The sequence below is a fragment of the Dendrobates tinctorius genome, unplaced genomic scaffold (genome assembly GCF_039654945.1).
Source record: "Dendrobates tinctorius isolate UK_male_01 unplaced genomic scaffold, ASM3965494v1 ptg000020l, whole genome shotgun sequence".
Lineage (NCBI taxonomy): Eukaryota > Metazoa > Chordata > Amphibia > Anura > Dendrobatidae > Dendrobates > Dendrobates tinctorius.
Genome location: NW_027361688.1, coordinates 18747261 through 18773451, shown reverse-complemented (window position 1 = coordinate 18773451; position 26191 = coordinate 18747261). Strand labels below are relative to the sequence as shown.

At 44.8% G+C, this 26191-nt stretch overlaps 1 protein-coding gene across 2 annotated transcripts; it reads left to right on the top strand.

Annotated features, from left to right (window-relative positions):
* The first annotated feature begins 15779 nt into the window (after positions 1 to 15779).
* LOC141083509 (L-lactate dehydrogenase A chain-like) lies at positions 15780 to 24192 on the top strand. Of its 2 annotated transcripts, none has more exons than XM_073567814.1 (8): positions 15780 to 15895; positions 19996 to 20133; positions 20805 to 20922; positions 21199 to 21372; positions 21449 to 21622; positions 21727 to 21844; positions 22557 to 22680; positions 23919 to 24192. In XM_073567814.1, exons 2-8 carry the CDS (start codon positions 20005 to 20007, stop codon positions 24084 to 24086), a joined length of 1005 nt encoding a protein of 334 aa, XP_073423915.1. In that variant the 5' UTR covers positions 15780 to 15895; positions 19996 to 20004; the 3' UTR covers positions 24087 to 24192. The 2 variants fall into 2 exon arrangements, with proteins under 2 accessions (XP_073423915.1, XP_073423916.1); XM_073567815.1 differs by lacking the exon at positions 15780 to 15895 and adding an exon at positions 17231 to 17385.
* The last annotated feature ends 1999 nt before the right edge of the window (positions 24193 to 26191 follow it).

Here is a 26191-nt window from a genome sequence, read left to right as displayed (position 1 = left end):
AGAACATTGTTTTCTATGTGTTGTGTGTAGTGTGATGTTGTGTTTCTGCGTTTGATGCAAAAAACTTACCAATTGTGAGCCCACTCCAGGTGTCTGTCCACCCCTTCCTTCTTCTTCTGGGAGCTCCTCTTCATCTTGTGATTCCTGTTTTGAAATAAAAGGCAATGAATAGACATATATTACAGAGATGATGGATTTTGGAAATAAAAACTTACCGTCAAACGCTGACGATGCGAGGGAGGGCTCCCAGAAGAAGATGTGCTGTCCTGTTGATGGCCAGACTCCATGGCTGTGGGTATTGCTGCTGCTGTTGCTGCTGCCAGTGATGCCATTGCTGCTGCTGCTGCTGCATCTATTGGGCGGCTGTTGAATAAAGAGAAACAAAGGGCCAATGAATATCTTGATATTCCATGGCCCTAGTTTGGAGGAATGGGGGATTTGATAATTACCGTCTCCCATCTGCTGCTGGACTCCCCTCCTCTGCATGTTCCATTTGCTGCTCCATTTGGGGTGGTGGTGGTGCTGATGGTGCTGCAGTGGTCTCCTGCCTTCTCCTGCTGCGCTTGGTTGCTTTCTTGGGTGGCATGTTGGGTGTGACTGTGGGTCCCACTGTCTTGCTTTTATATATGTCTTGTGGGCAGAGCTACTGAGCATGCTCAGACCAAAAAAAACGGATCCGGCCACCGGATCCGGCTTTCGCCGGATCAGGCGCATTGCGGCGCTCATAGGCTTTCATTGTGTGAAAAAGCCGGACGCGCCGGATCCGGTGGGTCCGGCTTTTTCGCCGGAGACAAAAAACGTTACAGTAGCCGTTTTTTCCAGACGCCGGATCGCGACACATTGCCGGATCCGGCGAAAACCGGATGAAACGCATGGCCATCCGGCGCGATCCGGCGCAAATGCAAGTCAATGGGGGGGAAACCGGATCCGGCATTGCATTTCGCCGGATCCGGTTTCTGTCAAAAGCGCCGGATCACGCCTGACGGCGAAAACCTGATGTGTGAAAGAGGCCTTAATGACTGTCAAAGCTGCCTTTCATATAGGCCTTCTATCATTTCCTTTAAAGACAGATGATGGCTCTATTGTACTGCTGGACATGTAGAGGAGTTTACATGGTTGGCTGACATTTTGGATTTTCTACTTCTCTCATTTCAGCTTTGCTGTGTAGACTGGGGTACATCCAGCAGGGTCAGGTCGGAAAATAATACTGTATATATGCACAAATATGGCTCCCCTGCTACTCTCTTGTTCAGGGGGGGATGAGTTGTCTTTATTTCTCTTTGAAGACAGTATTTATGGACATTTTTCTGTCTACAAACCCCCATTCATTTCAGCTACCATTAAATCACATAAATTATGCGGTATGGTCAATACAGACAGTGCAATGTGTATTTTTCCTATAAGGCAGACACTAGGACTATTTTAAAAAGGAGACAAAGTTACAACATCTCATTTTAGAAATTTTAGCATTGTCACAAGTCTGTCAATCGTGTGCTAGGCACGCTGTGAGTGACAGCTCAGCCATATTATAGTTACCAGTGGCGCATCGGGCTGTCAGTGTTGTGAGTGGTGGCTCAGACACACTATGGAAAGCAGGGGCGTGTCAGGCTGTCAGTGTTGTTTTTCTTTTTCCTGTAGGTGTTTTCCTTTCCAGATAATTAACAGGCTATTTAACTGGCTGGTAATGTCAGATTATTGCCAATCATAGCATTAGCTCAGTGGTGTGCTTGCTTTGTGCTCTGTATTTTGATATTTCTGATCTTTTGTTGCTGGACCTAGGATTTGTCTTTCGACTAACCGTTTGTACATGCCTTTTACGTATTAAGACTTTAGTTACCAGACGCTCGGACTTTGCCCCTGACTATCCATTTGTCTTATCCCTCGGTATTTGATGTACCTTCCTGGTTTTTGACCTTGGACCTCTTAACCACTCTGCCTCACGTCTAGTCTGTTAGTAATGACTAGCGTCACAAGCAGGGGCAGACACTGACAGCTTTGGGCCCCTGTGCAAGAAATATGTCTGGGCCCCCCTCCCGGACCTGCATGCCGCTTATGATGAGGACAATCCGGCCATAAGACTCTCGGAGCAACAGGCGAGATTGCCCTCATTATCACTGCCCTGCAAGCAGGGGTGTACATAGAGGTCACAGGGCACCATAGCAAAAGTTCTATTTGGGCCCCCACACCTCTAAAAATATATATATATACTAGCTGAAGAGCCCGGCGCTGCCCGGGCATAGTAACTAACTGTGGTTAGTTATAACAAATTATAATTATCCTCCATCCCATAGTCCCGTGCCCATATACCCATCATACATATTCACGATCCCATAGGCCCGTGCCCATATACCCATCACACATCCTCCATCCCATAGTCCCATGCCCATATACCCATCATACATATTCGCCATCCCATAGTCGAGTGCCCATATACCCATCACACATCCTTCATCTCATAGTCCAATGCCCATATACCCATCATACATATCCTCCATCCCATAGTCCCATGCCCATATACCCATCATACATATCCTCCATCCCATAGTCCCGTGCCCATATACCCATCATACATATCCTCCATCCCATAGTCCCGTGCCCATATATCCATCATACATATCCTCCATCCCATAGTCCAGTGCCCATATACCCATCACACATCCTCCATCTCATAGTCAACCATTATGACATCATAATGAGCGGCGGGGCTTGCAACCTATGATGACATCAGCGTCACCATGGCAACCATTGTGACATTATAATGAGGGGCGGGGCTTCACGCGCACACACTTTTCCCCTGGTATGTAGATAGGGGCAAAATTGTTTGGTGAATTGGAACGCGCAGGGTTAAAATTTCGCCTCACAACATAGCTTAGGACGCTCTCGGGGTCCAGACGTGTGACTGTGCCAAATTTTGTGGCTGTAGCTGCGACGGTGCGGATGCCAATCCCGGACATACACACACACATACATACATACATACATACACACACACACACATACATACATACATACATACACACTTTGAGCTTTATATATTAGATAATTTGTTACTGAGCTGGGATATATATCGCCATTAACGTTCAGTTCTGCTGAGTAAAACCATGTATATATTATATTACATTATATGCCTGTTATTTATACCATCTGGTATCTGATAAAGGGATATTCCCCGAATAAATCAAGTTATCCTCAATCCCGATGATGTGCGATAACTTTCTGATTTTTGGGGGACTGACCACTGGGACCCTCAGCAATCCTGAGAACAGGACTCTGCAGCTCAACTGTGAATGGATTGGAGGGGTGCATGCTTGACTTCTGCTCTATTCATTGTCTATGGAACTGATGGAAACAGCTGAGCGCAAGACTCTGCAGCTCTATAGATAATGAAGAGAGCAGAAGCCGAACAGCCACCCAGTCATCATCTAGCTGCCCAGGTGTTTGGTAATCAGCCTCACTACCTTCCTTCACCAGAGGAGGGAGTTCATCAGACCTCAATGGTGAAGGGAAAAATGAACTCACAACAGTTGTGCATGCTGGGCCTCTGCTCTCTCCATTATCTCTAGAGCTGCTGAGCCCCCCAGAGATTAATGAGAACAGGGGTCTGCAGTCTTGTCCCAAGTTAACTAAATAGGACAGGATAGGAAAGCTGCTGTCTGCCATCCGCAAAAACCCTATCCAAAATGAGTCAACCGACTGATAGGAAAAACAGGCCCTGAAGTAGCTAGGCTTCAAAAGACTATATCAGCACTCAGGTATATTCTGAAGACAGAGCAAAAGATCAACAGATCAGAGACAAAAATGGAATTCAGCTCACCCCCGGCCGGGGATGGCAGAACTCCCAAAAAACAAGGCAAAACAAAAACAAAACTGAAGAGTACAAAGCAGAGCAGAAAAACTTAGCTTTGAGACGCAGGAATCAGACTGGTCTCCAAGAATCCAGCAGGATCACCAGCAAGGCAGAAGGGCGTCGGCTGCCTTATATCCAGTCCTCAATTCCAGCCACCCAGTCATCATCTAGCTGCCCAGGTGTTTGGTAATCAGCCTCACTACCTTCCTTCACCAGAGGAGGGAGTTCATCAGACCTCAATGGTGAAGGGAAAAATTAACTCACAACAGTACCTCCCCCTGAGGTCAAGCTTGCTAAACCAGTTTAAGGTGGGTGATATGGTTTGGTTGTCATCAAAAAATATCCCTATGAAGGTGGCTTCTCCTAAGTTTAAGCCTAGATTTATTGGACCTTACAAGATTTTGGAGATTATTAATCCGGTCTCTTTTCGGTTGGCTCTTTCTGTCACATTTAAAATTCATAATGTGTTTCATAAGTCCTTGTTGAAGAGGTTTGTTGAACCAATAGTTCCTGTGGTGGCACCTCCTGACCCTATATTGGTTGAAGGTAACATGGAATATGAGGTAGAGAAGATACTGGATTCCCGTCTGGCTAGACGGAGACTCCAGTATTTGGATAAGTGGAAGGGTTATGGTCAGGAGGATAATTCTTGGGTCTCTGCCTCTGATATTCATGCCGAAAGATTGGTTCGTGCCTTTCATCGGGCTCACCCGGATCGCCCTGGTGGCATGGATGAGGGTTCGGTGACCCCTTCTCAAGGGGGAGGTACTGTTGTGAGTTAATTTTTCCCTTCACCATTGAGGTCTGATGAACTCCCTCCTCTGGTGAAGGAAGGTAGTGAGGCTGATTACCAAACGCCTGGGCAGCTAGATGATGACTGGGTGGCTGGAATTGAGGACTGGATATAAGGCAGCCAACGCCCTTCTGCCTTGCTGGTGATCCTGCTGGATTCTTTGAGACCAGTCTGATTCCTGCGTCTCAAAGCTAAGTTTTTCTGCTCTGCTTTGTACTCTTCAGTTTTGTTTTTGTTTTGCCTTGTTTTTTGGGAGTTCTGCCATCCCCGGCCGGGGGTGAGCTGAATTCCATTTTTGTCTCTGATCTGTTGATCTTTTGCTCTGTCTTCAGAATATACCTGAGTGCTGATATAGTCTTTTGAAGCCTAGCGACTTCAGGGCCTGTTTTTCCTATCAGTCGGTTGGCTCATTTTGGATAGGGTTTTTGCGGATGGCAGACAGCAGCTTTCCTATCCTGTTCTATTTAGTTAACTTGGGCCCCATCATTTGCTCAACCTATCTTTCTATCTGTGTTAGTGTTTTCATCTTGCTTCACAGTCATTATATGTTGGGGGCTGCCTATTGCTTTGGGGTCTGCTCTGGGGCAGTTTAGTTTTTCCCCTTTCTGTCTTTAGGCTATGTAGTTCTCCGGCTGTGATCGAGGGGTCTAGGGCACTGTAAGAACCCCCCATGGCTACTGCTAGTTGTTGTGGATAGGTTCAGGGGTCTGCAATCCGATAGCTGCCAACCTCTCTGGTTTTTCTGGACTTAGCTAGTATTTTGTTTTTTCCTCCTTCGGTGACTCATCATAACACACAACTCTCCTCCATTCAGGACAAGACTGCAGACCCCTGTTCTCATTAATCTCTGGGGGGCTCAGCAGCTCTAGAGATAATGGAGAGAGCAGAGACCAAGCATGCACAACTCTGCTCCATTCAGGACAAGACTGCAGACCCCTGTTCTCCTTAATATCTGGGGGACTCAGCAGCTCTAGAGATAATGAAGAGAGCAGAGACCAAGCATGCACAACTCTCCTCCATTCAGGAAAAGACTGCAGACCCTTTATCTTAGAATAGGGGTGCAGTAAATAACCCATTATGATTCTGTGAAAGCATGGGTGGGGCCTGATGCTGGCACTGGGCACCCCCGACTCACGTGTCCCATAGCGTACCGGTGTCCCGGATGGCAAGTTTTCCCTGGCACTTGTCAAGTGCACCTGGTGGTGAAGCTGGCCCTGCCTGCCTGCAAGGGTTCCCTTCCAGCTCCGATCCCCGTTGTAGCTGCAATGGCTGCACCGGCGGTATGTCCGCCCCTGGTTACAAGTATTGAGTGCGTTGGTCAACGTTGAATATTTCGGCAAATTAAAAACATTCCTGTAGGTTTTGACATGAATTGTACACCTGGGCCGTAGATACAGGGACCGAAGTGGAAGTGATCTCAATCTGTCCTTTGTGCCTGATGACATCTTCTAAGACGACGCCAGTATTACAAATGGTGCCCGATTGAAGTTACACCTCTTCCCTGGTCCACAGCTGCAGGTCCTTTTTTTTTTTTTACAGCAAAATGTTATTATATTATGAGATAAAAAAAAAAATATGAAAGACTTATTGGCAGAATTCCAGGAGAGAATGGATTCTTAACTAGGTAGGTTTTAGTATCAGTTTTGTGTGTCAGTCACAACTGTTCCCGTTTGACCCCGGGAGTCTGATCGACTTTATTTGCAGCATATAACACAGATCCCTTGAAAAGATAGAAGTGTTTTCTTTACTGGTGTGCTTTATTACATCTGTCTGGGGCTTTGGATTGCTTCCCTACATCATTTTTACCACCTGCCAGAACAAGTCTGATTTTTTTTTTTTTTTGGGTAAAGATACAATCTGACCGGATTTATATTCCGGTGCTGATCATCCCTTCTGTCTTGTTAGTCGCCGCTGCGTCTGCAGATTGCAGATTTAATTTGCTACATCATTTTTATTTATTTTATTATTATTTTTTTTAATTTGTTAAAAATTTTTGATGAATACACAATCATCTGCCTTTTAGTAGAATCGTTGCGGCTGATATTATGCTGCATTTGTCATTTATTATATCTCCCCCCCATAGAGATATTATTAGGTAAACTGATGTTCTGATATGATTCTATCTTGTATTTTAGGCGTGCAATTATAGGAATCCATTAAAGTGATAGAAATATGGAGAACACAATGGCAAACAAGAAAATGGGTTTTTAAAAGGAAGATCCATTTTCGGAAAAAATTAAGCTATTCAACGATTTTCCGGTTTTTTTTCATTTTCATTTTTTCCTCCTCTTCTTCCAAGGGCCATAACTTTTTATTTTTTATTTTTCCATCAATACAGCCTTATGGGGTCTTGTTTTTTCCGGGACGAGATGTACTTTTACTTTTGAATGACTCCATTGATTTTACCATATAGTGTACTCAAAAATGGGAAAAAAATTCAAGTGCGCAGAAATTGCAAAAAAAAAATGAAATTCCGCAAATGGTTTTTGTGTTTTTTTTATTTACCATGTTCACTATATGGTAAAAGTGACCTGGCAATACGATTCCTCAGGTCATTACGAGTACGCTGATACCAAACATGTACAGTTTTTTTAAAAAATTTAAGTCGTGGAAAAAAAAATTCTAAAAATTGTATGAAAATTTTTTTTGCTTTTGTTGCCATTTTCTGAGACCAGTAGCGTTTACATTTTTCTGGATCTGGGAATAGATGAGGGCTTATTTTTTGTGCCCTGAGCTGACGTTTTTATTGCTACCATTTTGGGGTAGATACGATGTTTTGGTGGCCTCTTATTGCAATCTTGTGGCAGACAAAAAAAAACGTAATTTTGGGGTTTAGATGTTTTTTCTCGTTACACCATTTACCGATTAGATCAATCATTTTTTTTTTGATAGTTTGGACTTTTACTAACGCAGCGACACAAAATATGTGTATTTTTTATTGTTTTATTTTTGATGGGGCAAGAGCGGGGTGATTTGAAGTTTTGTGTTTTTATTTTTTTCATATTTTTAAAAGTTTTTTTTTTTTTACTTCTCACTGTAACTAATAGTTTCCTTAGGGGACTTTGAGCTGTCATCTTCCAATCGCCTGTGCTATACATACAGGGCTTCAGCACTGCTACAGTATGTATAACAGAAATCACAATCTCCTATGAAGGCCGGCCACAAACCGGCGTTCACAGGAATAATGTAATGACAGGCACAGGGGTCATCAGCAGACCAACAACTGTCATGACAACCCCGCAACCATGTGACAGGGGTGGCGATGGGCGGGATGAATGACGTGCTTCTGTCTGGGGTGGTTTAGATCCCGTTACCGGTGATAGACAGTAGGATTTAACTGGTTAACAGCCGCGGGCGGAGCAATGCACCAGTGTTAACCAATCAACCACTGTTCTGCTTAGGAACCGAGGGGGCGGAGCATGGGAGAGACCTGTCAATCACCTCTGGCAGTGATGCTGGGAAGAGCCGGCTAGGGGCAGAGTCGGACTAGTCTCCTCTCTGGCTATGGTCCCCGGCTGGATCTTCTAACTATATTTTCTCTGAAAAGCTGAGACTATTATACCTGTCAATTGCATTCAGGCTGCGATTCATATTGCCCACAGTTTGGGCAGCATCAATCAAGTATATACAAAATCCTTACTATTTTTTTTTTTAAGGACGAAAGGGGGTTTGCAGAGCTGCTGATTGATTTATGGTGATAGGGAACGGTAGGAATACAACAGCAGGTAAAGTGAAAAATATTATCCGTCAGCGCAGAGATATGGGCATTTGTCAAAAGCCAAAACCTACATAATGAATAACTTTAATATTTTCCTTGCAGAAAAATTCTGCACTTGGACAGAGAACAAGATGCAATTAGAATTCATCGCATATGTAATAATAATAATAATAATAATAATAAAATAGTTACCTTAAATCGCAATGTTGCCCAAATCTTAAAGGGGAAATTCCAAGTCAAAAAAGTTTAAAGAGATTGTCTGAAAAATGAAAAAAAATTACCGTACATATCTCCCGCCGCTTGGGTGCTGATATTCTAGTCCTCTCCGGCAGTCTTAATTAACATTGTCTTTTCGACCTCCATTCCAGTTAACCCCACTCTCTGGATCGATGGGTTTCCAGGGGTCAGACCTCCAGTAAGTTATCCCCTATTCTATGGGATAACCGCATTAACAAACCCCCAAGAAAGCCCAAAATGGAGTGACAATGCCCAGTTTGGCCATGGTTTACATAACGTTGCCCCATTTCAATCTGGCGCAAGCCTGAATTTGCCAGGATGGTTTAGAAGATTTAGGTCAAATCTGGCAAAGTCAGGGCTCGTGGCATCCACGGCATCCGTATGACTGTCCAATTCCGATCCATTTAGAACCTTCCTTTCTAGTCATGCAATCGGGGGGGGGGGGGGACGTTCTAGTAAAAGTTGGAGTTATAGGAGATATTCCTGTAAGGCCATACACCCAATCACCGGGATATGTAAGAAATTGGGTGGGTGGCAAAGGCATTGCTGCATAAGTGAGAATCAATAAAGGAGGCACAATTCCAAATGTGATCTGTAATGGAGGTGGTTTTTCTGTTTTTTATTGGTTTTGACATCCTATTCCGGACTGTCAACGGAAGACATGTGCTTTCATCGCCATGCCTATGGGAGAGGGTGGAGGAGCTAAAGCAATGGAAGAGCACATATGGCACCAAGAGAAGGTGACTAGTCCTACTTGCCATTGCTATTTTGATAAAAAGCAAAAGTGTGAGGGCCATGGTTCTAAAGCTGGCCATACATGAGACAATTATTGGACGAATGTTCGTTTGGCAAACAGTTACCCCATACACAGTAATGCTCAGTTTAATCTAGGGAGAAGGGAAAAAGCCTCTGCGAGACATATCTGGCAGCGGCTCAGTGCTGTTGAAAATAAAAGGACTGTCTGTTGAAATTCCAACTATCAAATCAACTACCAATCGAAAGCCCCACTACACATCAGAAGGTCGGTCAGTATCCCAAAAATGGGAGGATTCAGGCAACTTTCATAAACTGTGTATGAAGGTCTTCACAAAGGATAAGGTCTGGCAAAGGTGAAGGTTGTAGGTAGTCCCAAATGTGGTCACATTTTATAAGTTTTTGTATATATGTGTGTAACGGGGTCTACCAAGCTGGGGTACCTCATTCAGTACCACCCCGTGTTTTCGGAGGTCCGCTCTGCATTGGCTGGAGTCTGAATGAATGACGCTGGCTGGAATTCCTTGGTTACATGGGCGCATATAAAAGATCACTGCTTCTCCACGTATTTCCAGTCTGACAACACTTTACTCACACGACACAAAATATATCACACAGATACAGAGGGCAGGCCAATAGAAAAGCGGCAGGCCAGACATGCATTACAAAAGCCGCAGGTGGCCGGAGTCTGTCGATGTTTACTGTGGGAATTACAAAGGTGGGGGTAGGGCGGACAAAAGGAGAATATCGCGTCCCCTCTGCCCAGGGGCGCAGCCTGTGGGCTGATGCATTAGGGACATGCATCTCACATAGAACCTATTATACATACATATAACTGCACAACATATTCTGGGTGCTGAGTGGTTCTGTAGCACGTAACAATGTGATTGACTCAACCCAACTTCTCCAACACCTGTGCAGCCAAGGACACTGTCAAAACCAGTTCAAGCATGGTCATACGCAACCTAAGATCACACCGGCAGCCGGTATGGGGTCATTAAGAAGAAGGGTATCAGATCTGCTGACCTTAATCCCTATGTGTGGAATAGGCTACCTCAAGTGCCCCCTGTAGCTATAAAGCAATGCAAATGTGGATATATGAACCAACCACAAAAGGGGGCACCTGATGTAGGTTTCCTTACCCTACGCAGTCTTTTGATTAAAATAATTAATGCAAATGTCCATTAACGAGAACCTGTCACCTGATTCATGCTTCTGGGACCACGGACTGCATGAATCAGAGTCCGCCTTCCTTATTCCTTATTATATGACATCCTTTTTTACTCTTCAGTGCTGCAAAGTAACCTTCAAGAGACGGTGGGAAAAAAATGAAAAGACAAGAAAAATCCATGAAAAATTTACAAAAAATTCCTACGAGATTTCCATGAATGATTGTATTACACGGTCTGATCAACCATATTATTAACCTGCAACAACATTTCCACTTCATTTTATCACTTATATATTAAAATTAAAATGTTATCTCTTTTCCTTAAAAGAATCCTGAAGCCGCCGGCTTTCAGTTATGGGGGCGTACACTGAGCGGTTACAGTCATCGATCACAGTATCGCTCACTATATTGTGAGGGGCCGCTGTATCACGCCTTGGCACTTTGACCTACAGGCCGGCTCTGCACAGTTGCGCTGGAGAGCGAGCTGTCAATCAAAGTATCAGGGTGTGCTTACAGCCGCCGCGCACAGGATAGTGATCGGCAACTGTAGCCGCTCAGTGCACACCCCTATGACTGAAAGCCGGCGACAAGTATAAATAGTAAAAAAAAAAAAAAGTTTTAAAAAGCATTTTCATAATTAAAGCTTTCTTTAAATTTACCCATCCATACTAATATATCTAGATGCTTTCCTCATCTTAGTTTGGTCATTTTCATATATAATATGTACAATCTCAGGCATCAGCCCAGTTCATTGTTTTTTTGATTGTTGGTTACTGCAATGTTGTTGGTATTGTGCGTTTTTCTTTTTACTTTATATATTTATTAAAGATGAGCAAAAAAAAAAAAAAAAGTTGGGGGCCAAGTAAACTCGAGAAGTGCCCTGGGTGAAGGCATTTGTAGGTGGGCCAAAAAAGTCTGCAGTGCCCTGGTCCGGTTGCCATGTAGTACCAAGATGGGCACCAGACCAAAGTCCTGGAAAAACTCCTTGCTCAATTTTATTTTTTTGCATAATATAGGCCTTAAGAGGTCATAACGGTCCTTGGGGGTAGTGTTGGGGGCTGTTACAAGAAGTTCAAGGGGCTCACTGGGTGAGGTGGATCCTCTAAGCCCAAGGTCCAGGTGGGCACATGGGCCACGGGCATCGGTGCAGCAGGTTGGTGGGTAGAGGGACTGGAAACCGTAGGTAGACAGGTGAAATGCTTGAAACCGCAGGCAGGCAGAGGATGTCAGGAAAACGCAGGCAAGCAGGTGGAGTGCCAAAAAATGCAGGCAGTCGAAGGACGTCAGGAAACGACAGGCAAGCGGGTGGAGTGCAGGAAACTGCAGGCAGATAACACTGGAGTAACGGGAAAGTCAGCAACCAAGGAAGCCACGCACAGCCAGGAAGATGTCATGAAAACCACAGGCAGATACAGAGAAGTGGTCCAAAAGACCAGGGAACAGGTAGCCAACAGAACTCTGGGGTCACAAGAAGCTGCAGACAAGTAGGAGGAGGCAGTGGAAGCTGCTGGTCCACAGGAGACGTCCTGAACACTTAATTTGCTATCGAGGCATAATGGTGTGTCCGTACAAGTGGCTATGCTTGGTAGTATGAATCAGCCCCTTAAAGAGAATTTGTCAGCAGATTTATACCATTTAATCTGACAGTAGCATGATGTAGGGGCAGAGAACCTGATTCCAGGGAGGTATCACTTGCTGCTGTTTCAAAACAATCAATGTTTTACTAGCAAAGAGATGATCACTGCAGGACTAGGTGTCACATGCAAGACAGTCCAGCTAATCTGTATAACCCCGCACCCACCACTGATCGGCAGCTTGCTTACAATGTGCACAGAAATCTGCCAATCAGGGTTGTAGGTGGAGTTTTATTCTGAGCACTGCCACATCTACAGCAGAGAAAACAGGGATTCTATCAAAACTGCACCAAGTAGCTCGCTAAGTGATGCATCGCTGGAATCAGGCTCTCTGCCCCTACATCACGCTGCTCTCAGATTACATAGCAAAACATTCTGACATATTACTTTTAAACAAAATAAATGGATCCTGTAAATGGTTATCAGGTGTGGTCCCAGGAGTCAGACTTTTTCAAATCGCACACTCATCCCCCCCATCCATTTTTTCGCTCTTTAAATTTTTTTTTATCACAGTAGAGCATAGGTCAGAATTATTTTTTATGGCGGTAAAACTATCGTCAGTCTTTTATAATTGTGTTCTCACTTTAAAGAAAAGAAAAACGCCTAAAGACACAGTTTTGGAATGTTGCTGATTCCTGTGGGACCAGATTTCAGGCCGTTTTATTTCTGCAGGTAAAACAAACGGGACTAGGAGCAAAAGTCGTGTAAAAATGTAATTACATGGCCGTGAGCTATGCAGAGTGGAGAGCTCTGTGTTAGGTCGCTCTTCTTCAGGTGGGGAATTGTAGAAAGTAAAGTCTCTCTTTTGTGGTGGGGTCCTGATAGGACCCTTTACAGGTGGGTTGTGTGCACTATACATTGAGGAACACCTAGGGAGATATTCATTAAAAAATGTAATTTAGACCAAGTGCTATGACCCCTGAAGAAAAGGGGTCCATTTCACGATGGTGGGAAGACCAAGGCCAAGGATAGGAACTCCACAGGTGCACAGTGTTACCAAAGTCAAAAATACGGATTTGTGCTCTGAGAATTAGTCAGACATATAGTTGTCCACTTTTGTGGAAAAATGCCTGCAGGGCATAGCAAAAACTTTTACCCACAGCTACTCACTTTTTTAGTGGCCATAACCCCTCTACAACCACTTCTCACAGGCTCCTCCAGGGACTTGGGTGACAGGACTCTGTCCAAAGATAGGGCATCCCTGTGTCACGGCCAACAAGCCTTCCAGAAGTGCTGGTTTTGCCAGCTCCCGAGAGTCTGGAAGGTCTACTTTTTTTTTCCAGAAGCCTCCTGGATTTCCAGGATAGTTGAGATGTAGTCTGTAATACATTACCTACAATCTGCTATGGGCCCAAAAAGAGTTTTCGTAAAATTGATTTAATACGATCTATTGGATGGGGGATAAATGACTTATCACTGGGGGTCTAGCATGTGCACCTCTGCTCCATTCAATGTCCATGCCTTATGTGAGGCTGAGTCCCTACTCGTGGACAAGCTGAGAGTCAGGGTAGTCAAGGAGTCCGAGGTCAAAAGCACGGAGGGTACGTCATAAAAAGAGGGAAGAGACAAAGGAGTAGTCAGGTAATGGTCCGAGGTCAGAATACCAGGAGGAAAGCGGATCAGGGCAAAGGAAGAAGGCAAAACTGAGGGTCAGAGCTAGGTCCCAAGTCAGGCAGCAATAAGATTCAAGAGCAGAAATGAAGCTAAATATACATCTGACAGAGATCTGGGACTCACAGTCAGCTAAGAAGCTTGGCAATCACCTGGGACAGGGAACACCTGAAGGCAGCCCAAAACCTCCCAGTCTCAGATTGGCCGGTCGAGCTGTCAATCAAAACACCAACAGCTCAGCACACCCCTGCATCAGATTGGACAGCTGAGCCATCAGTAACTGCATCCCAGACACATTGTGGGGTGGAATCGTGAGACACCTTATTACAGCACTTGGCTATTTCCAACAGTCCTATAGCCAATGAATCGAGCAGTGGTGCCCATGCTCAATCTCTGCTCTAGTCAGAAGGGGGTCTGTAGGACCTGTTCTTGAGATTGCTGAAAGTCCCAATATAGGGATCCACCGCATTCAGTAAATTAATATTCTATTCTATGGACAGTGGATACATTTCAATTTTGGGAATCCCCCTTAAAGCGAATTTGTTACCAGTTTTTTGCCACCTAATTCTAGAGCAGCATGATGTTGAGAAAGAGATCCTGATTCTAGTGATATGCCACTTACTGGGCTCCTTGCTGTAGTTTTAGTAAAATCACTGTTTTATCAACAGGAGATTATCACTAGGAACCTGCTGCCATGTAATCCTCCATATTCATTAGCTCTGAATAAGCCCGCTCTCACCACTGATTGGCAGCTTTCTACCTATGCACAGTGTACACAGAAAGCTGCCAATCAGTGGTGTGGGTGGAGTTATACAGAGGTCAGCATTCAGAGAACTGCTAGATCTGCAGCAGATAAAATACTGATTTTATCAAAACTACCACAAGCAGCCCAGTAAGTGACACATCGCTGGAATCAGGGTCTCTGCCCCTACATCATGCTATTCTCAGATTGGGTAGCAAAAACCTGACAAGTTCTCTTTAATGGCTCAACCATGTGCATAATCCCTTGGATATATCCAGTTACAAAACATATATCAAAGAGCTAAAATTTCCAAAATTTTGATAACTGCAATATTACCCTATGGGGAAAACAAGATCACAAAGAACCTTGGGAACCTTGCAAGAAAGATCTCACAAGGTTGAGTGGGGCAGGGTCATTCTGATAATGGGCAACATTTTGACACCACTGAGCCCCAACCCTAAGGCAAACTACGAGCCCCCTCTACGGAAATGGGGGACCTTTCTTTGGCCGACCGTAACTGAAGTCTTCCACCCTCTAAAATTCTTCATCCATTGATTGGATTTGTACATAGGGTTGTCTCCAAACAGAAGTTGGATGGCCATGGAGGGGTGTTGTGCCATAGCCATATGGTGACCATACATATTGTGTAGGTCTATGTGAATGGCTCGGCCCAGGTTGCAGATTTTACTCTGGGACCCAGCAGTTCGATCTCTGCTTTTGCACTCTAGTAACCTCTGAGAAGGTGACACCGGCCGCCAGGTAATTATATGCTGCCGCCGCTATGCAGTTGTGTGACAAGGTGACCCAGAGAATGATGTTTGCTGGAAGCGAGCTGTAACCACAGACTAAATGGCGTTTCTACCTGATAGGTCTCCATTAGTGAGGAGCGAGCGATAAGGTGTTATCTGAGCATGCTCGAGTGCTAATCGAAAAGGTGAAATCTGCAACAAAATCTGCAGGAAATATGTTGCAGAAAAACCCGCACCAAATACGAAGCATGGGAACCTGTACGCTTACACGTTGCAGATTTTGAAGCAAAAAGTTGTGCAAATGAGCCGTTCAGTGATTTAGATGATGGGAGGAGATTTTCAGTTGCGGAAAAATTAAAATCTGCAGCGTGAGCATTCACCCTGTGTATTCAGCAGCAGGAAATCCTCTACGTTTACCCGCATAGAGAAAACACAGTGGATTTTCCGCAGCTTCTCACCATGTATGACGCTTATCTGGAGTGTTCCTTTAAAACCTCCCATAAACCTCTGTGTAGCACTAATGACCAGATTACAGCTGACTTCTATTTAGGACCATGGAGCAGATAAATAGCCGTGTGCCCTCTGTGGGTATTCACTCCTCCTGGGCTTTGGGTGGTAGAAGTGGAGCTGAGAGCAGAAGGTATGTAGGGCTCAGGGTGTTGTGTAGGCACATTAATGCCAAAGGAAAAAGATACTATAAGTATATATTAATCACCTTATGGCTTTAAAAAAAAATGCATACTAAAACCCCTGCTGTGACTGATTCTAGATGATCATGGGGGCTCTTGTGGCTGCTGCTTGGGGCTCTGGCTGCACAATGGTTGACATCTACTAGGCAAATGTGGCCAAAATAAGCGTGGGCTTACTTAGTGCACTCTCAGGCATTGTGTCCTATCCTAATAGGACAGGTGCATGAGACCCATTGATCGCTGGAAGGTGGCAATGAATGCAAAGACCATGTCCCCATGGTGGTTGGATGACCCTTGTTTGGGGGGGGAGAAGAGGAGATGGCTATTTTGGGTGCACCCATATGAGTTGTGCTCACCTGCACCCCAACATATCAGTTTTCACAACATGCCTAAAACACTGTATGCAATGTGAAGCTCATGGGTCCCAATGCAAAAGCTTTAATGGGGAGGGGGTCAACTATTGCAAGTCTAGTTTGGGGCTCCAGGGCCTGGTTGTGATTGCATCCTCTGCACCTATTGTAGATCTGCCCAGTCTGCTGGAGTATTGAGCCACAGGTACCCCTAGGTCTTTGGCCTGTATGGTCAGGGGGCTACACAAGATGTCTGTCCTGATACAGGCTGTAATCTGGCCGCTGCTCCTTGATTGACATCCTGTTCTCAGCACACGCTGTCTGTTGAGGACCGGTGGGCACGACTGCAGCTTGCTCACTGAGCTCTGGTCTTCTGCTGACTGGATGCAAATAACTTTAGGAAATATATATATATAAATTTTTCTTTTTTTTTTTCTCAATGTAGCTGAACTTCCAATAAGACCCCCATGTAGGACAGCATGGTGGTTAGCACTGCAGCCTCGCAGCGCTGGGGTCCTGAGTTCAAATCCCCACCAATGACAACATCTGCACGGAGTCTGTATGTTCTGTGGGTTTCCTCTCACACTCCAAAGACATACTGATGGAGAAATTAGATTGTGAGCCCCAATGGGGACAGTGATGTCTGTACAGTGCTGTGGCATTAATGGCGCTATATAAGTGAGTAAAATATTTCCCGGCACATATGTATAGTGTGCTTCGTTGCTCTAGAAAGCAAGCGTACAGTATTTTTGTATTGGTGACCTTCATATATATATTTTTTTTTTTTTTTAGGCATTGTTTTTGCCTTGTCACTCATCACACTGTTAACCCTTATCTGCCACGCCGACTCCTCATCGTACGTGTCTCCCTCTTTATTGTGCCATATAACAATGAGCTGCTGTAGGGCTCAGGAGGCGTATGAAGAAGGGCTGGGCCTGCGCTGCCCTTGCAGTGATGTCCTTGGAGGGGATTGAGTGAGGTGATGGGGTGTGTCTGTCGTCTGTAGTGATGTAGTCTGAAGTAATGAGGCTGTGACCACTCCTCTGCCTCATTCTGACAGCAGAAGCCTCCTAGGATCTTGACTTCCACACGTATGTATGCTGCCATTGTGCGCTTTCTCTGCATGGCTCTTGTATGGAGGGTTGGCTCGCGTCTTCTGTAAGGTCTCTAGATGGTCCTACCCAGAATCGCCGGTATCGTAACGAGAGGACCAGGATGCCCTGGGCGACCCTTGGCCGTGGTCCCTACGCTCCGATCACCTGGCGCGTCTCGCCCGTACGATGCATCCCTGACTTATTCTGCATTTAGCCATGTCACCTGTCTTACCCCATGCAGATGAGGGTTGTGTAACCCTTTGTTATCCCGTCACCGTCTTGTCCTTTACGAACTATTGTTGCTATATTCCGCAGCACTTTACATTTCAGAGGGGACTTGTACAGACGATAGACATTACAGCATAACAATAATCACATAGATCAACAGCTACCAAGAGGAATGAGGGCCCTGCTCGCAAGCTTACAGGCGTCCCCAGTGTAGGACGCGAGCTGGACGCCTGCCAGATCTACGCGCCTGCACTTAAAGGGCCTTATCCTGACGCTAGAGACCGTGCAAGATAATGCGGGTTCCTGGTACAAAAGCCGCATGCACACGGCCTCCAGGATGGAGATTAACCATTTCGTAACCACGTCGGATGAGTCGCTGGTTACTGGAAATGGACAGGAAATGAGCTGTTCTAGAGAAGAAACTAAAAAAGAAATTCCCCAGGTTATGACTTGCGCACGTGGACCAATGTTAGAACTTTTTTTTTTTTTTTGGCACTTAAGTTGACCTTTTTTCAAAATGACACTACTAGCGTATGTCTGATCGCCCCTCTTGGAACAGAAGAAAATCTTGCCTGATTTGCAGCTTTCCTGTCCCCCCTCCCATTAACAAATGGGTCTGTTTGGGGTCAGAACCTTGCCTAGAATAGGTAGCTCTCCAGCAAGCCCTACCTGTGTTTAATCCTCAGCTCTGCACACAGACCCTGCAGGAGCTGAAGGCACGGTGTCGGTGCGCTCTCGTCTCCCTCTAATGTTGGCATCATCCGCCTGCTGCTGTGCAGGGTATTGCAGCAGCTTATGTAGCCATGATTAAGGCCCCTTGCGACTGTCACTGAGTGGTTGTAACCATGGGTACATAAGCTGCTGCAAATGGGGAAGCAACATGGTGTATCAGGAGAACTTACCCCTTAAGACTTCAATGAGGTACTTGCACTGGGAGCTGTGGAGGATGTGGCACCTCAACTAAACATGGCATAGCTGCCCAACTAATGCCACGTTGGCAGTACCCCTGGATCCCAATGTAGAAGTTTATTCTGCTGGACAGAAGCATGAGTTTATCAGCATGCCATTGAGGGTTCAAGCTGATTTACTCTGATCCTGGGGGGGGTTAAATGTGACAAAACTGTAAGGGAAACTAAAGAGTTCACTTTCTTTTTATGTAAAAAAAAAAATCCTTGGGCCTGTAATCCAAATTATTAGGGAATGGTCTGTTGCCTATAGCAACCAGAGCATAGCTTTAAGGCAACGACCACAAAGCGGCTTACACTTTACCAGAACTCTTAAATGGAAGCTGAGCTGTTGCTACGGGCAACACAGTTGATCAATGAGGCCTTCTGTGTGACCACCATACATCAGGTTTCATGGAATTTAGTTGGCCCTGCTAATGTTCTGCAGATAAATCTCATGGCCAGTAGACAAAGGCCTATGTATTGACTGACAGATCTTGGAAGAGAAGGATTAGGCCACTGGAACTTCTTTCCTCAACACTCTCTAAGCCAAGAGCTCGTATGTATGAGCGGAATAGTTGGCCGAATGGTCGTCCAGCAGATAATTACTCGTGTATGGCCAAGTCAATGACTACTGCAGGCAATAGTCACACACATATATATATATATATATATATATATATATATATATATATAATTTTTTTTTTTTTTTTTTTTTTTTTTTTTTTTTTATTGGTCACCATCCTGGACAGGAAAGTCATGTTCTCGGCCTTGGAAACGTTCCCCAGCTCGCCTGTCTACAAGACCACAGCACTTGTCAGGGATCAGTCCCTCTCTATCCAGTACCGATGACTCCTTTCTAGGACACATAGAATAGTTTCCACTCCGATCAAGGCAGCAATTCCAGACATGGAAATGTGACCCTGACAAAGGACTAATGAGGGCCACATTGCTTCCATCAGCTGTGGGGGCTGGATGCACGTACCATAAAGGATGGCTCAGAATTACACGGAGGTTATGAGTAGTGATGTCAAGAAGTTGCACAACAAAAACCACATTTAATGAAAATTGTATGAGATTCCATATGTGCAACCCAAATATCTAGTCCCTACTTAAAACCACATCCTCCATTAACATGCCCTACCTTTCATTAAAGGGGCTTTAATTTACAGAAACTTGTATCAATGGTTGCAAATAAACCATATTATCTCTAGGCTGTTCATCAGGCTTGGGGGATTTCTGTTGAGAAAAAGGGGCTTAAGAGACCTGTAACTAGTCTACTGCTAGAAGTGTGTGTATACTCTTGTAATTGGGTAAATGTGCCATGTGATTGGCATAAGGTTCTGTTCTCCATTCACTGACTGCAAGCAGAATACGTTCTGAGAATTGCAACTGCTTAATTAAATCCAAGTTCAATGTCACAATTTTCTTTTAGTAACCAAGCATGGCAACCATAAAAGAGACACTGCTTAGCTCCACTGCGCCTGTGAAGGCCGCTGCTCCAAGAAACAAGATAACAGTCGTAGGTGTCGGGCAAGTTGGCATGGCATGTGCCATCAGCATCCTACAGAAGGTATGTGCCAAATATAGCTAGTCACAAAGCATGTGACCGCGACCTTCAGCAAGCTTTTGTCTCCAAAGCACAAAGGGAACATTGTACTTTCTACACGACTAGAAGACTAATGCCTGCAAAAGGGGCCAAATGCCTCAAGACCCCAAAAAATGCAGAAGTCTTTCTAGTGCATACCGAAATCTGTATCTTCCTTGGGAAAACTACTAAAAAGATTTAGTGGTGGCTTAGAGGAGTTATCCAGTACCACTCAACTCTGCATCAAAAGTGAATAGAGGTGTTGCCTCCCCCATACACCTGATGCCACGAGCATAATCCACAAACATTCTGGTCTACGGACGGATCATATTGTACTGTCAATGGCATCACTAGCCTCCATTGAGAAGGAGTGGTGCAAATAAGACCAGTAGCATCAATTGGACCCAAACTCGACAGCTTCGTATATGCCCATGAGACTTTTGGGTCAGACAAACAGCCAGTCCATCTACCATGGTCTGTCCTTGGACCCTCATGGGGAACTCGCCCTCTAAGAAAACCAATTGATGACAATTGTCTAACCTTAAATGAAGGTGGCTGTTGGTAGGGTAAACATTAAGGATTTAGAAGGCCATACTCTTATCTCAACAGATGTATAATTTTAGTGTGGTGTGATTGACAGCTTAATTCTTCAACAGGACCTTGCTGATGAACTAGCCTTGGTTGATATCTTGGAAGACAAATTGAGGGGAGAGATGTTGGACCTGCAACATGGAAGCCTGTTCCTTAAGACTCCAACCATTGTTGCTGACAAAGGTGAATAGTGACCTAACCATTACTCAACCATGGCACCTGCAACCAGGGAGTATGAGGAGGCTGTGTAGTAAGTCAGACTGTGAATGTCTGATACGGGGAGATGTTTGCCATAACACTTGATGACTTGCTAAGGGTTATCCCCACTGTCAGATAAATTTCATGCTGTAGCTGACATTCAAGGGCTTCTACAACTTTATCAATCTCGCATGACTTCTGTTGGGTGAGGAACATCATGACTCTGTATTTTTACATATTCTGTATCTTCCCACTCTGTAGACTACTGTGTAACTGCAAATTCTAGGATTGTGGTGGTCACTGGTGGCGTCCGACAGCAGGAGGGAGAGAGCCGTCTCAACTTGGTACAAAGAAACGTCAATGTCTTCAAGTTCATCATTCCACAGGTTGTGAAATACAGTCCTGATGCCACAATCCTTGTAGTCTCCAATCCAGGTACCTCTTGGATACTGTTTTTGGGCTGTAAACCCTTACGTGGAACATCTGATATAAACTACTACTTTGTTTGCAGTTGACATCATGACCTATGTCACATGGAAATTGAGCGGTCTGCCCCAGAACCGTGTCATAGGAAGTGGAACCAACCTAGACTCGGCAAGATTCCGCTATATGATTTCTCAGAAGCTCGGTGTCAGTGCTAGCAGCTGCCATGGGTATGTCCTGGGAGAACATGGAGACTCTAGTGGTGAGTGGCTATCCTCTTTTTTTTTTTTTTTTTTTTTTTTTTTTTTTTTGAAGGGTACTTGTTGAGAGGGCCTGAATTGTGAAGTACAACTCTCCATTTTGCAGTTCCTGTCTGGAGTGGTGTCAATGTGGCTGGTGTTGCCTTACAGTCTCTGAACCCTGACATTGGAACTGACAAGGACCCTGAGAACTGGAAAGATGTCCACAAGCAGGTGGTTGACAGGTAATGGTGGCAAGATATAAACCCTACAGAAGGGCTATAGTTCACCAATCTTGCTACTTGTACCAGTCATGGACCCATTTAAAACTAAACCTTAAAATTGACAAAATAAACAAATGTAGCTACATATGTAAAAGGATGGATATTTTCCATTCCCCCAGCATTCTGCTTCTGTCTCCTGTGCAAGTGACACTGCATCTGCTGTCTCAGTAGCACACGCTGAATGGTGGAAAAAGGAGCCGGTGGCTTCTACCTCTGGAGGATACAGATGGTGGTGACAATGGGCAAAGGCATGATGCAGTCTTGTGGGCTACTACTTCAGCTGTCTTGGTCCATTGGCTGTAGTTTGCCAAGGTCTGGTCTATTGCCAGTCCCAAAAATGTAAAGTCATGCCCCCCGAAAGGATAGTGGGGGACACTAGTCTGGTGAATAAAACAAGTACACTAGACAAGGCAAAAACCTGCATTTTTTTTTTTTTTTTTTTTTTTTTTAAAACAGTTTTTTGTCTTCCAATATCCTGTAAAACTCTGACCATGGCCTAAGTGTAGTCTCTAGACAATAGGCTGACTGCTAAGTCATGAATGCATTTGGGTGTGCTTGATCATGGCGCAGTCCTGCTTTCACAGCTGACATCTGTAATGTGAAGAACAAACTTTGACGAACTATCAAACTGCACACATGGTGGTAAGTCGCCAACACTGACCTGTCATTGTAGTGCCTACGAGGTGATCAGGCTGAAGGGTTACACCAACTGGGCCATCGGCATGAGTGTGGCTGACCTGGTAGAATCCATAACCAAGAACCTGTCTCGGGTACATCCAGTCTCCACAATGGTGAAGGTAAGAAGTTGTGTGAATATTCATTCTGTGCTGATGGGTTCCTGTTGCCTTTTGTAAAGAGTCTAAAGCTCTTAAAGGGGAAACTTTCATGTATTAGACTAGTATGGTTATCTAATCTGCTAGTAGGCCATGTACACCTTGGCACAAACACCTGTTTTACTCACTTGCTTCCTAAATGCAATGTTGGAGGAAGACCTTCAGAGCCCTGGTCCGAGGGCAGCATGATGTAGGGATTGAGACCCTGATTCCAGTGACTTGTCACTCGCTAGGCTGTGCTTTGTACTGAAACCACAATTGGCAAGAGATTTTCACTGCCAGACTAGATGCCCACAAGCCTCCTGGTCCAACAATGCTTCCAGCACTGATTAACAGCTATGCTATAGTGTACATAGAAAGCTGCTCTTATTGCAGGGGGTTGAATGGAGAGTGGAAAGTGTATTATATGCAAAGGGAGATGTGCAGGAGAAAGGCTCTTGATATGAGCTAGACAAAGGCACCCTGGATACAGACCTTGCATCCAACCTGTATTACTGGGAGGGACACTCCCATAAGAGAAATATTAAACTTTGCATAAAACTGAAAACTGCCTATTGAGATGGTAGGGCTAAAACAATGGGAATAATTAGAAAATGCTGCATGACTTTAGTAAAGGTAACCAATCTTCCCTATCAGGTGAGCAGTGCCAGTTAGGTGCATGATGCTTGCCACGGTGGCTCCACTGTTTGCAGTAGTCTTTTTAGCTAACAGGAAAATCTTCGGATCTATCATGTCGGTAGTGGTGGATTCTGTCACACTAGGGGGTGACCCGTTTTAATTTACTATATAATCATTATGAAACTGATTATTGTTTCTAGCCTAGTTTCGATGAAACTAGGTGGATACAGAAATCTGTCTTGGAGAATCTGAAATATCTTAAAGCTACAGGATTCCAATAGTCGGCAAAGCGTCCATATAGTGGTATAATTTTGATTCTCTTATATATTCATGCCGTATAGTCTCCCCCTAACAGTAGTGTTTACAGGAAATAAATGAAATTGCTGGCAAGTCAAAATGGTAACTCAAGTCCATACAAGTGGGTTTGCGTTTTTTTTTTTTTTTTTTTTTTTTTTTTTTTTTCCCCCCCAATGAAGGGGAAAACATGTGGTCTTATGTTGGTGTGATTAGACAGGAAACCCATTGGTCAATCATGAACGTTGACTTGACAAACTAACTTCTGGACTTTTGTTTTTTCCCACCAGAACTTCTATGGCATTAAAGATGAAGTCTTCCTCAGTCTCCCCTGTGTCCTGGACGGTCAGGGACTGGTTAAGGTGGTGAATCAGAAGCTAGGAGACAATGAGGTTGCTCAGTTGCAGAAGAGCGCGGCCACTCTGTGGAGCATTCAGAAAGACATCAAGGAACTCTGAATACTGCGCCTCTCCTCGTCCTGCACACTTACACCTCATCACTATTATTGCATACAAGTTTGTAGAGTAAAAATAGTTGTCAGAATAAAATCTGCTACTGAACAAATGGACGTAGTCTCTGCAAATCTGTCTACGGTTTGTACTACAAAACCATAAGGGGTGATCCTGAATATACCAACAGTATTGGTACAACACTAATTCTGAGGGAATCTGACAAGGATTTTGCTAGTGTGAGCAGCATAATGTGGAGTAATGGGTTGATTCCAGGGATGTGTCACTTAGGCTGTGTGCTGTAGTTTCAATAGTTAGTGTTTTATCAGCAGGAGAGTATCAGTCTGATTAGGTTTTGGGTACAGGCCAGTTGGAATATTGTGTAACTCCATCCCTGATTGGAAGCAAACTGCCAGTCAGGGGTGTGGGTAAAGTTGTAAACAGGTCAGCATTACCACTGGAATCAGAAGGTAATTGCTGACTGCTTCTGTTGCTTCACATTAGAGTAAAGGCCCCGTTACACACAATGATGTCGCAGCGATCCCACCAATGATCTGACGTGGATGGGATTGCTGGGACCTCATTAGGCTGATTGCTGGTGACCTGTCACATAGACAGCCCCTCCAGCGATCAGGACCAGCGAGCAAGCGGGTATCCAAGAGCTGCGTGGCTTAGTTACCCGCTGTCTACCTTAGATACCAGCGTGCAGCGTCGCTGATCGTTGGTCTCCCACACACAGCGATGCGTGCTGGCCAGCAGGAGACTAACGATCAAAAAAATGGCCCAGGACGATCCTACACGATCAGCGATACTCGGCAGGGGGGGCGGTCGCTGATGTGTGTCACTGACGGCGATGTCGCTGGCGAGATCGCTGTGACGTCACAAAATCGGCGATCTCGCTGCGTGCGACGGGGCCTTAACAGCTCTGCTGACATCATCCTGGCTGACCGTTGGCTTCCCGCAGTTATGCAGCGGGGAGCTAGCTGTCACTCAATGACTTCATCAGTCCATGGCCCATCAACAGAGCAGAAAAGAAGCTGTTGATCTGTCAATTGTGATGTCAGCAGGAGCAGCCTAAATTCCCCCCCCAAAAAAGTGGTGTGGGGACCCTGCCTCAAAGACTGCTGGTCCTAGGGGCCCACCCCACTTATCAGATTTCTGGGATCTAAGTAAAACACTTGTACTGCTGCACCTGTAGCAGTCTATCGAAATAAAAAAACTAAAGGTTCTATGGGCTCAAAGCAAGTTTGTGGGGTCGGCATGCCTGCGGAGTGTCGAATCATGAAGCCCCTTCCCCAGTATATGATTCAGACACAGGCAGTCACGTGCGGTCTAGATTCTCATCTGCTTCTTTCAAGGCCTTAAATCCAGATAAAATACTGTAAGGAGGAAGCCAAAAAGGGGTTTCGGATTTTTACTTTTGGTGGAATTCTTCCCCTCCCCCCCCCCGCACCAAAATGTCATATCATGTAACTCAATGGTAGCAAGAAACACAACCATGGGGATAGACGTGGTGTGAACAAGCCCCTAAAAGATGCGATACACAGGCTGTGTTGGGCTCTGCGCACACTAAGCATATGTTCAGCTGTCTTACAGTACGAGCAAAGTCTGAGTTTTTAGAAATCTCATACACACTTAGTTTTTTTTTTTTTTTTTTTTTTTTTGCAGAATGGAGCATGTCGCTACTTTCAGCGTTTATCACCCATTGAAAGCAATGGGTGGTGGAAAACTGCACCACAAAAAACACCTAAGCAAAACCTGTCTTATCTGTAGATTCTTTGCTGCTGGAAAAAAACGCCTAGTGTGCACATACACTTAATGTGCACAGGCTCAACTGAGAGCTTGCATAAACTGCCACTGCACAGCTGAAAACGCCCCTAGGATTCACATGGACTGAACTAAGACTGTATAGAACTCTGTGGTGATGACGGTCAGTTCACTTCACTCACAGGGGTGGTGATGGTTGTAAAATTGGCTCTGACTATATTTTCCCCTTCCCCATTGTAGCAGACTGAATGTGTTTGTATAGTTTTTATTTTAACACGCCTCCATTTATATACAAAACATTTACACCATTATTTCTGACAGAAAATGGCGCCAAACCCTATTACTAT

Bases quoted from the DNA above. Each gene is read 5' to 3' on its own strand.
- LOC141083509 (XM_073567814.1), top strand. From the start codon at position 20,005: ATGGCAACCATAAAAGAGACACTGCTTAGCTCCACTGCGCCTGTGAAG. The intron at 20,923-21,198 runs GTGAATAGTGAC...CCCACTCTGTAG, and splicing joins AACCATTGTTGCTGACAAAG to ACTACTGTGTAACTGCAAAT. The intron at 21,623-21,726 runs GTGAGTGGCTAT...TCCATTTTGCAG, and splicing joins AGAACATGGAGACTCTAGTG to TTCCTGTCTGGAGTGGTGTC.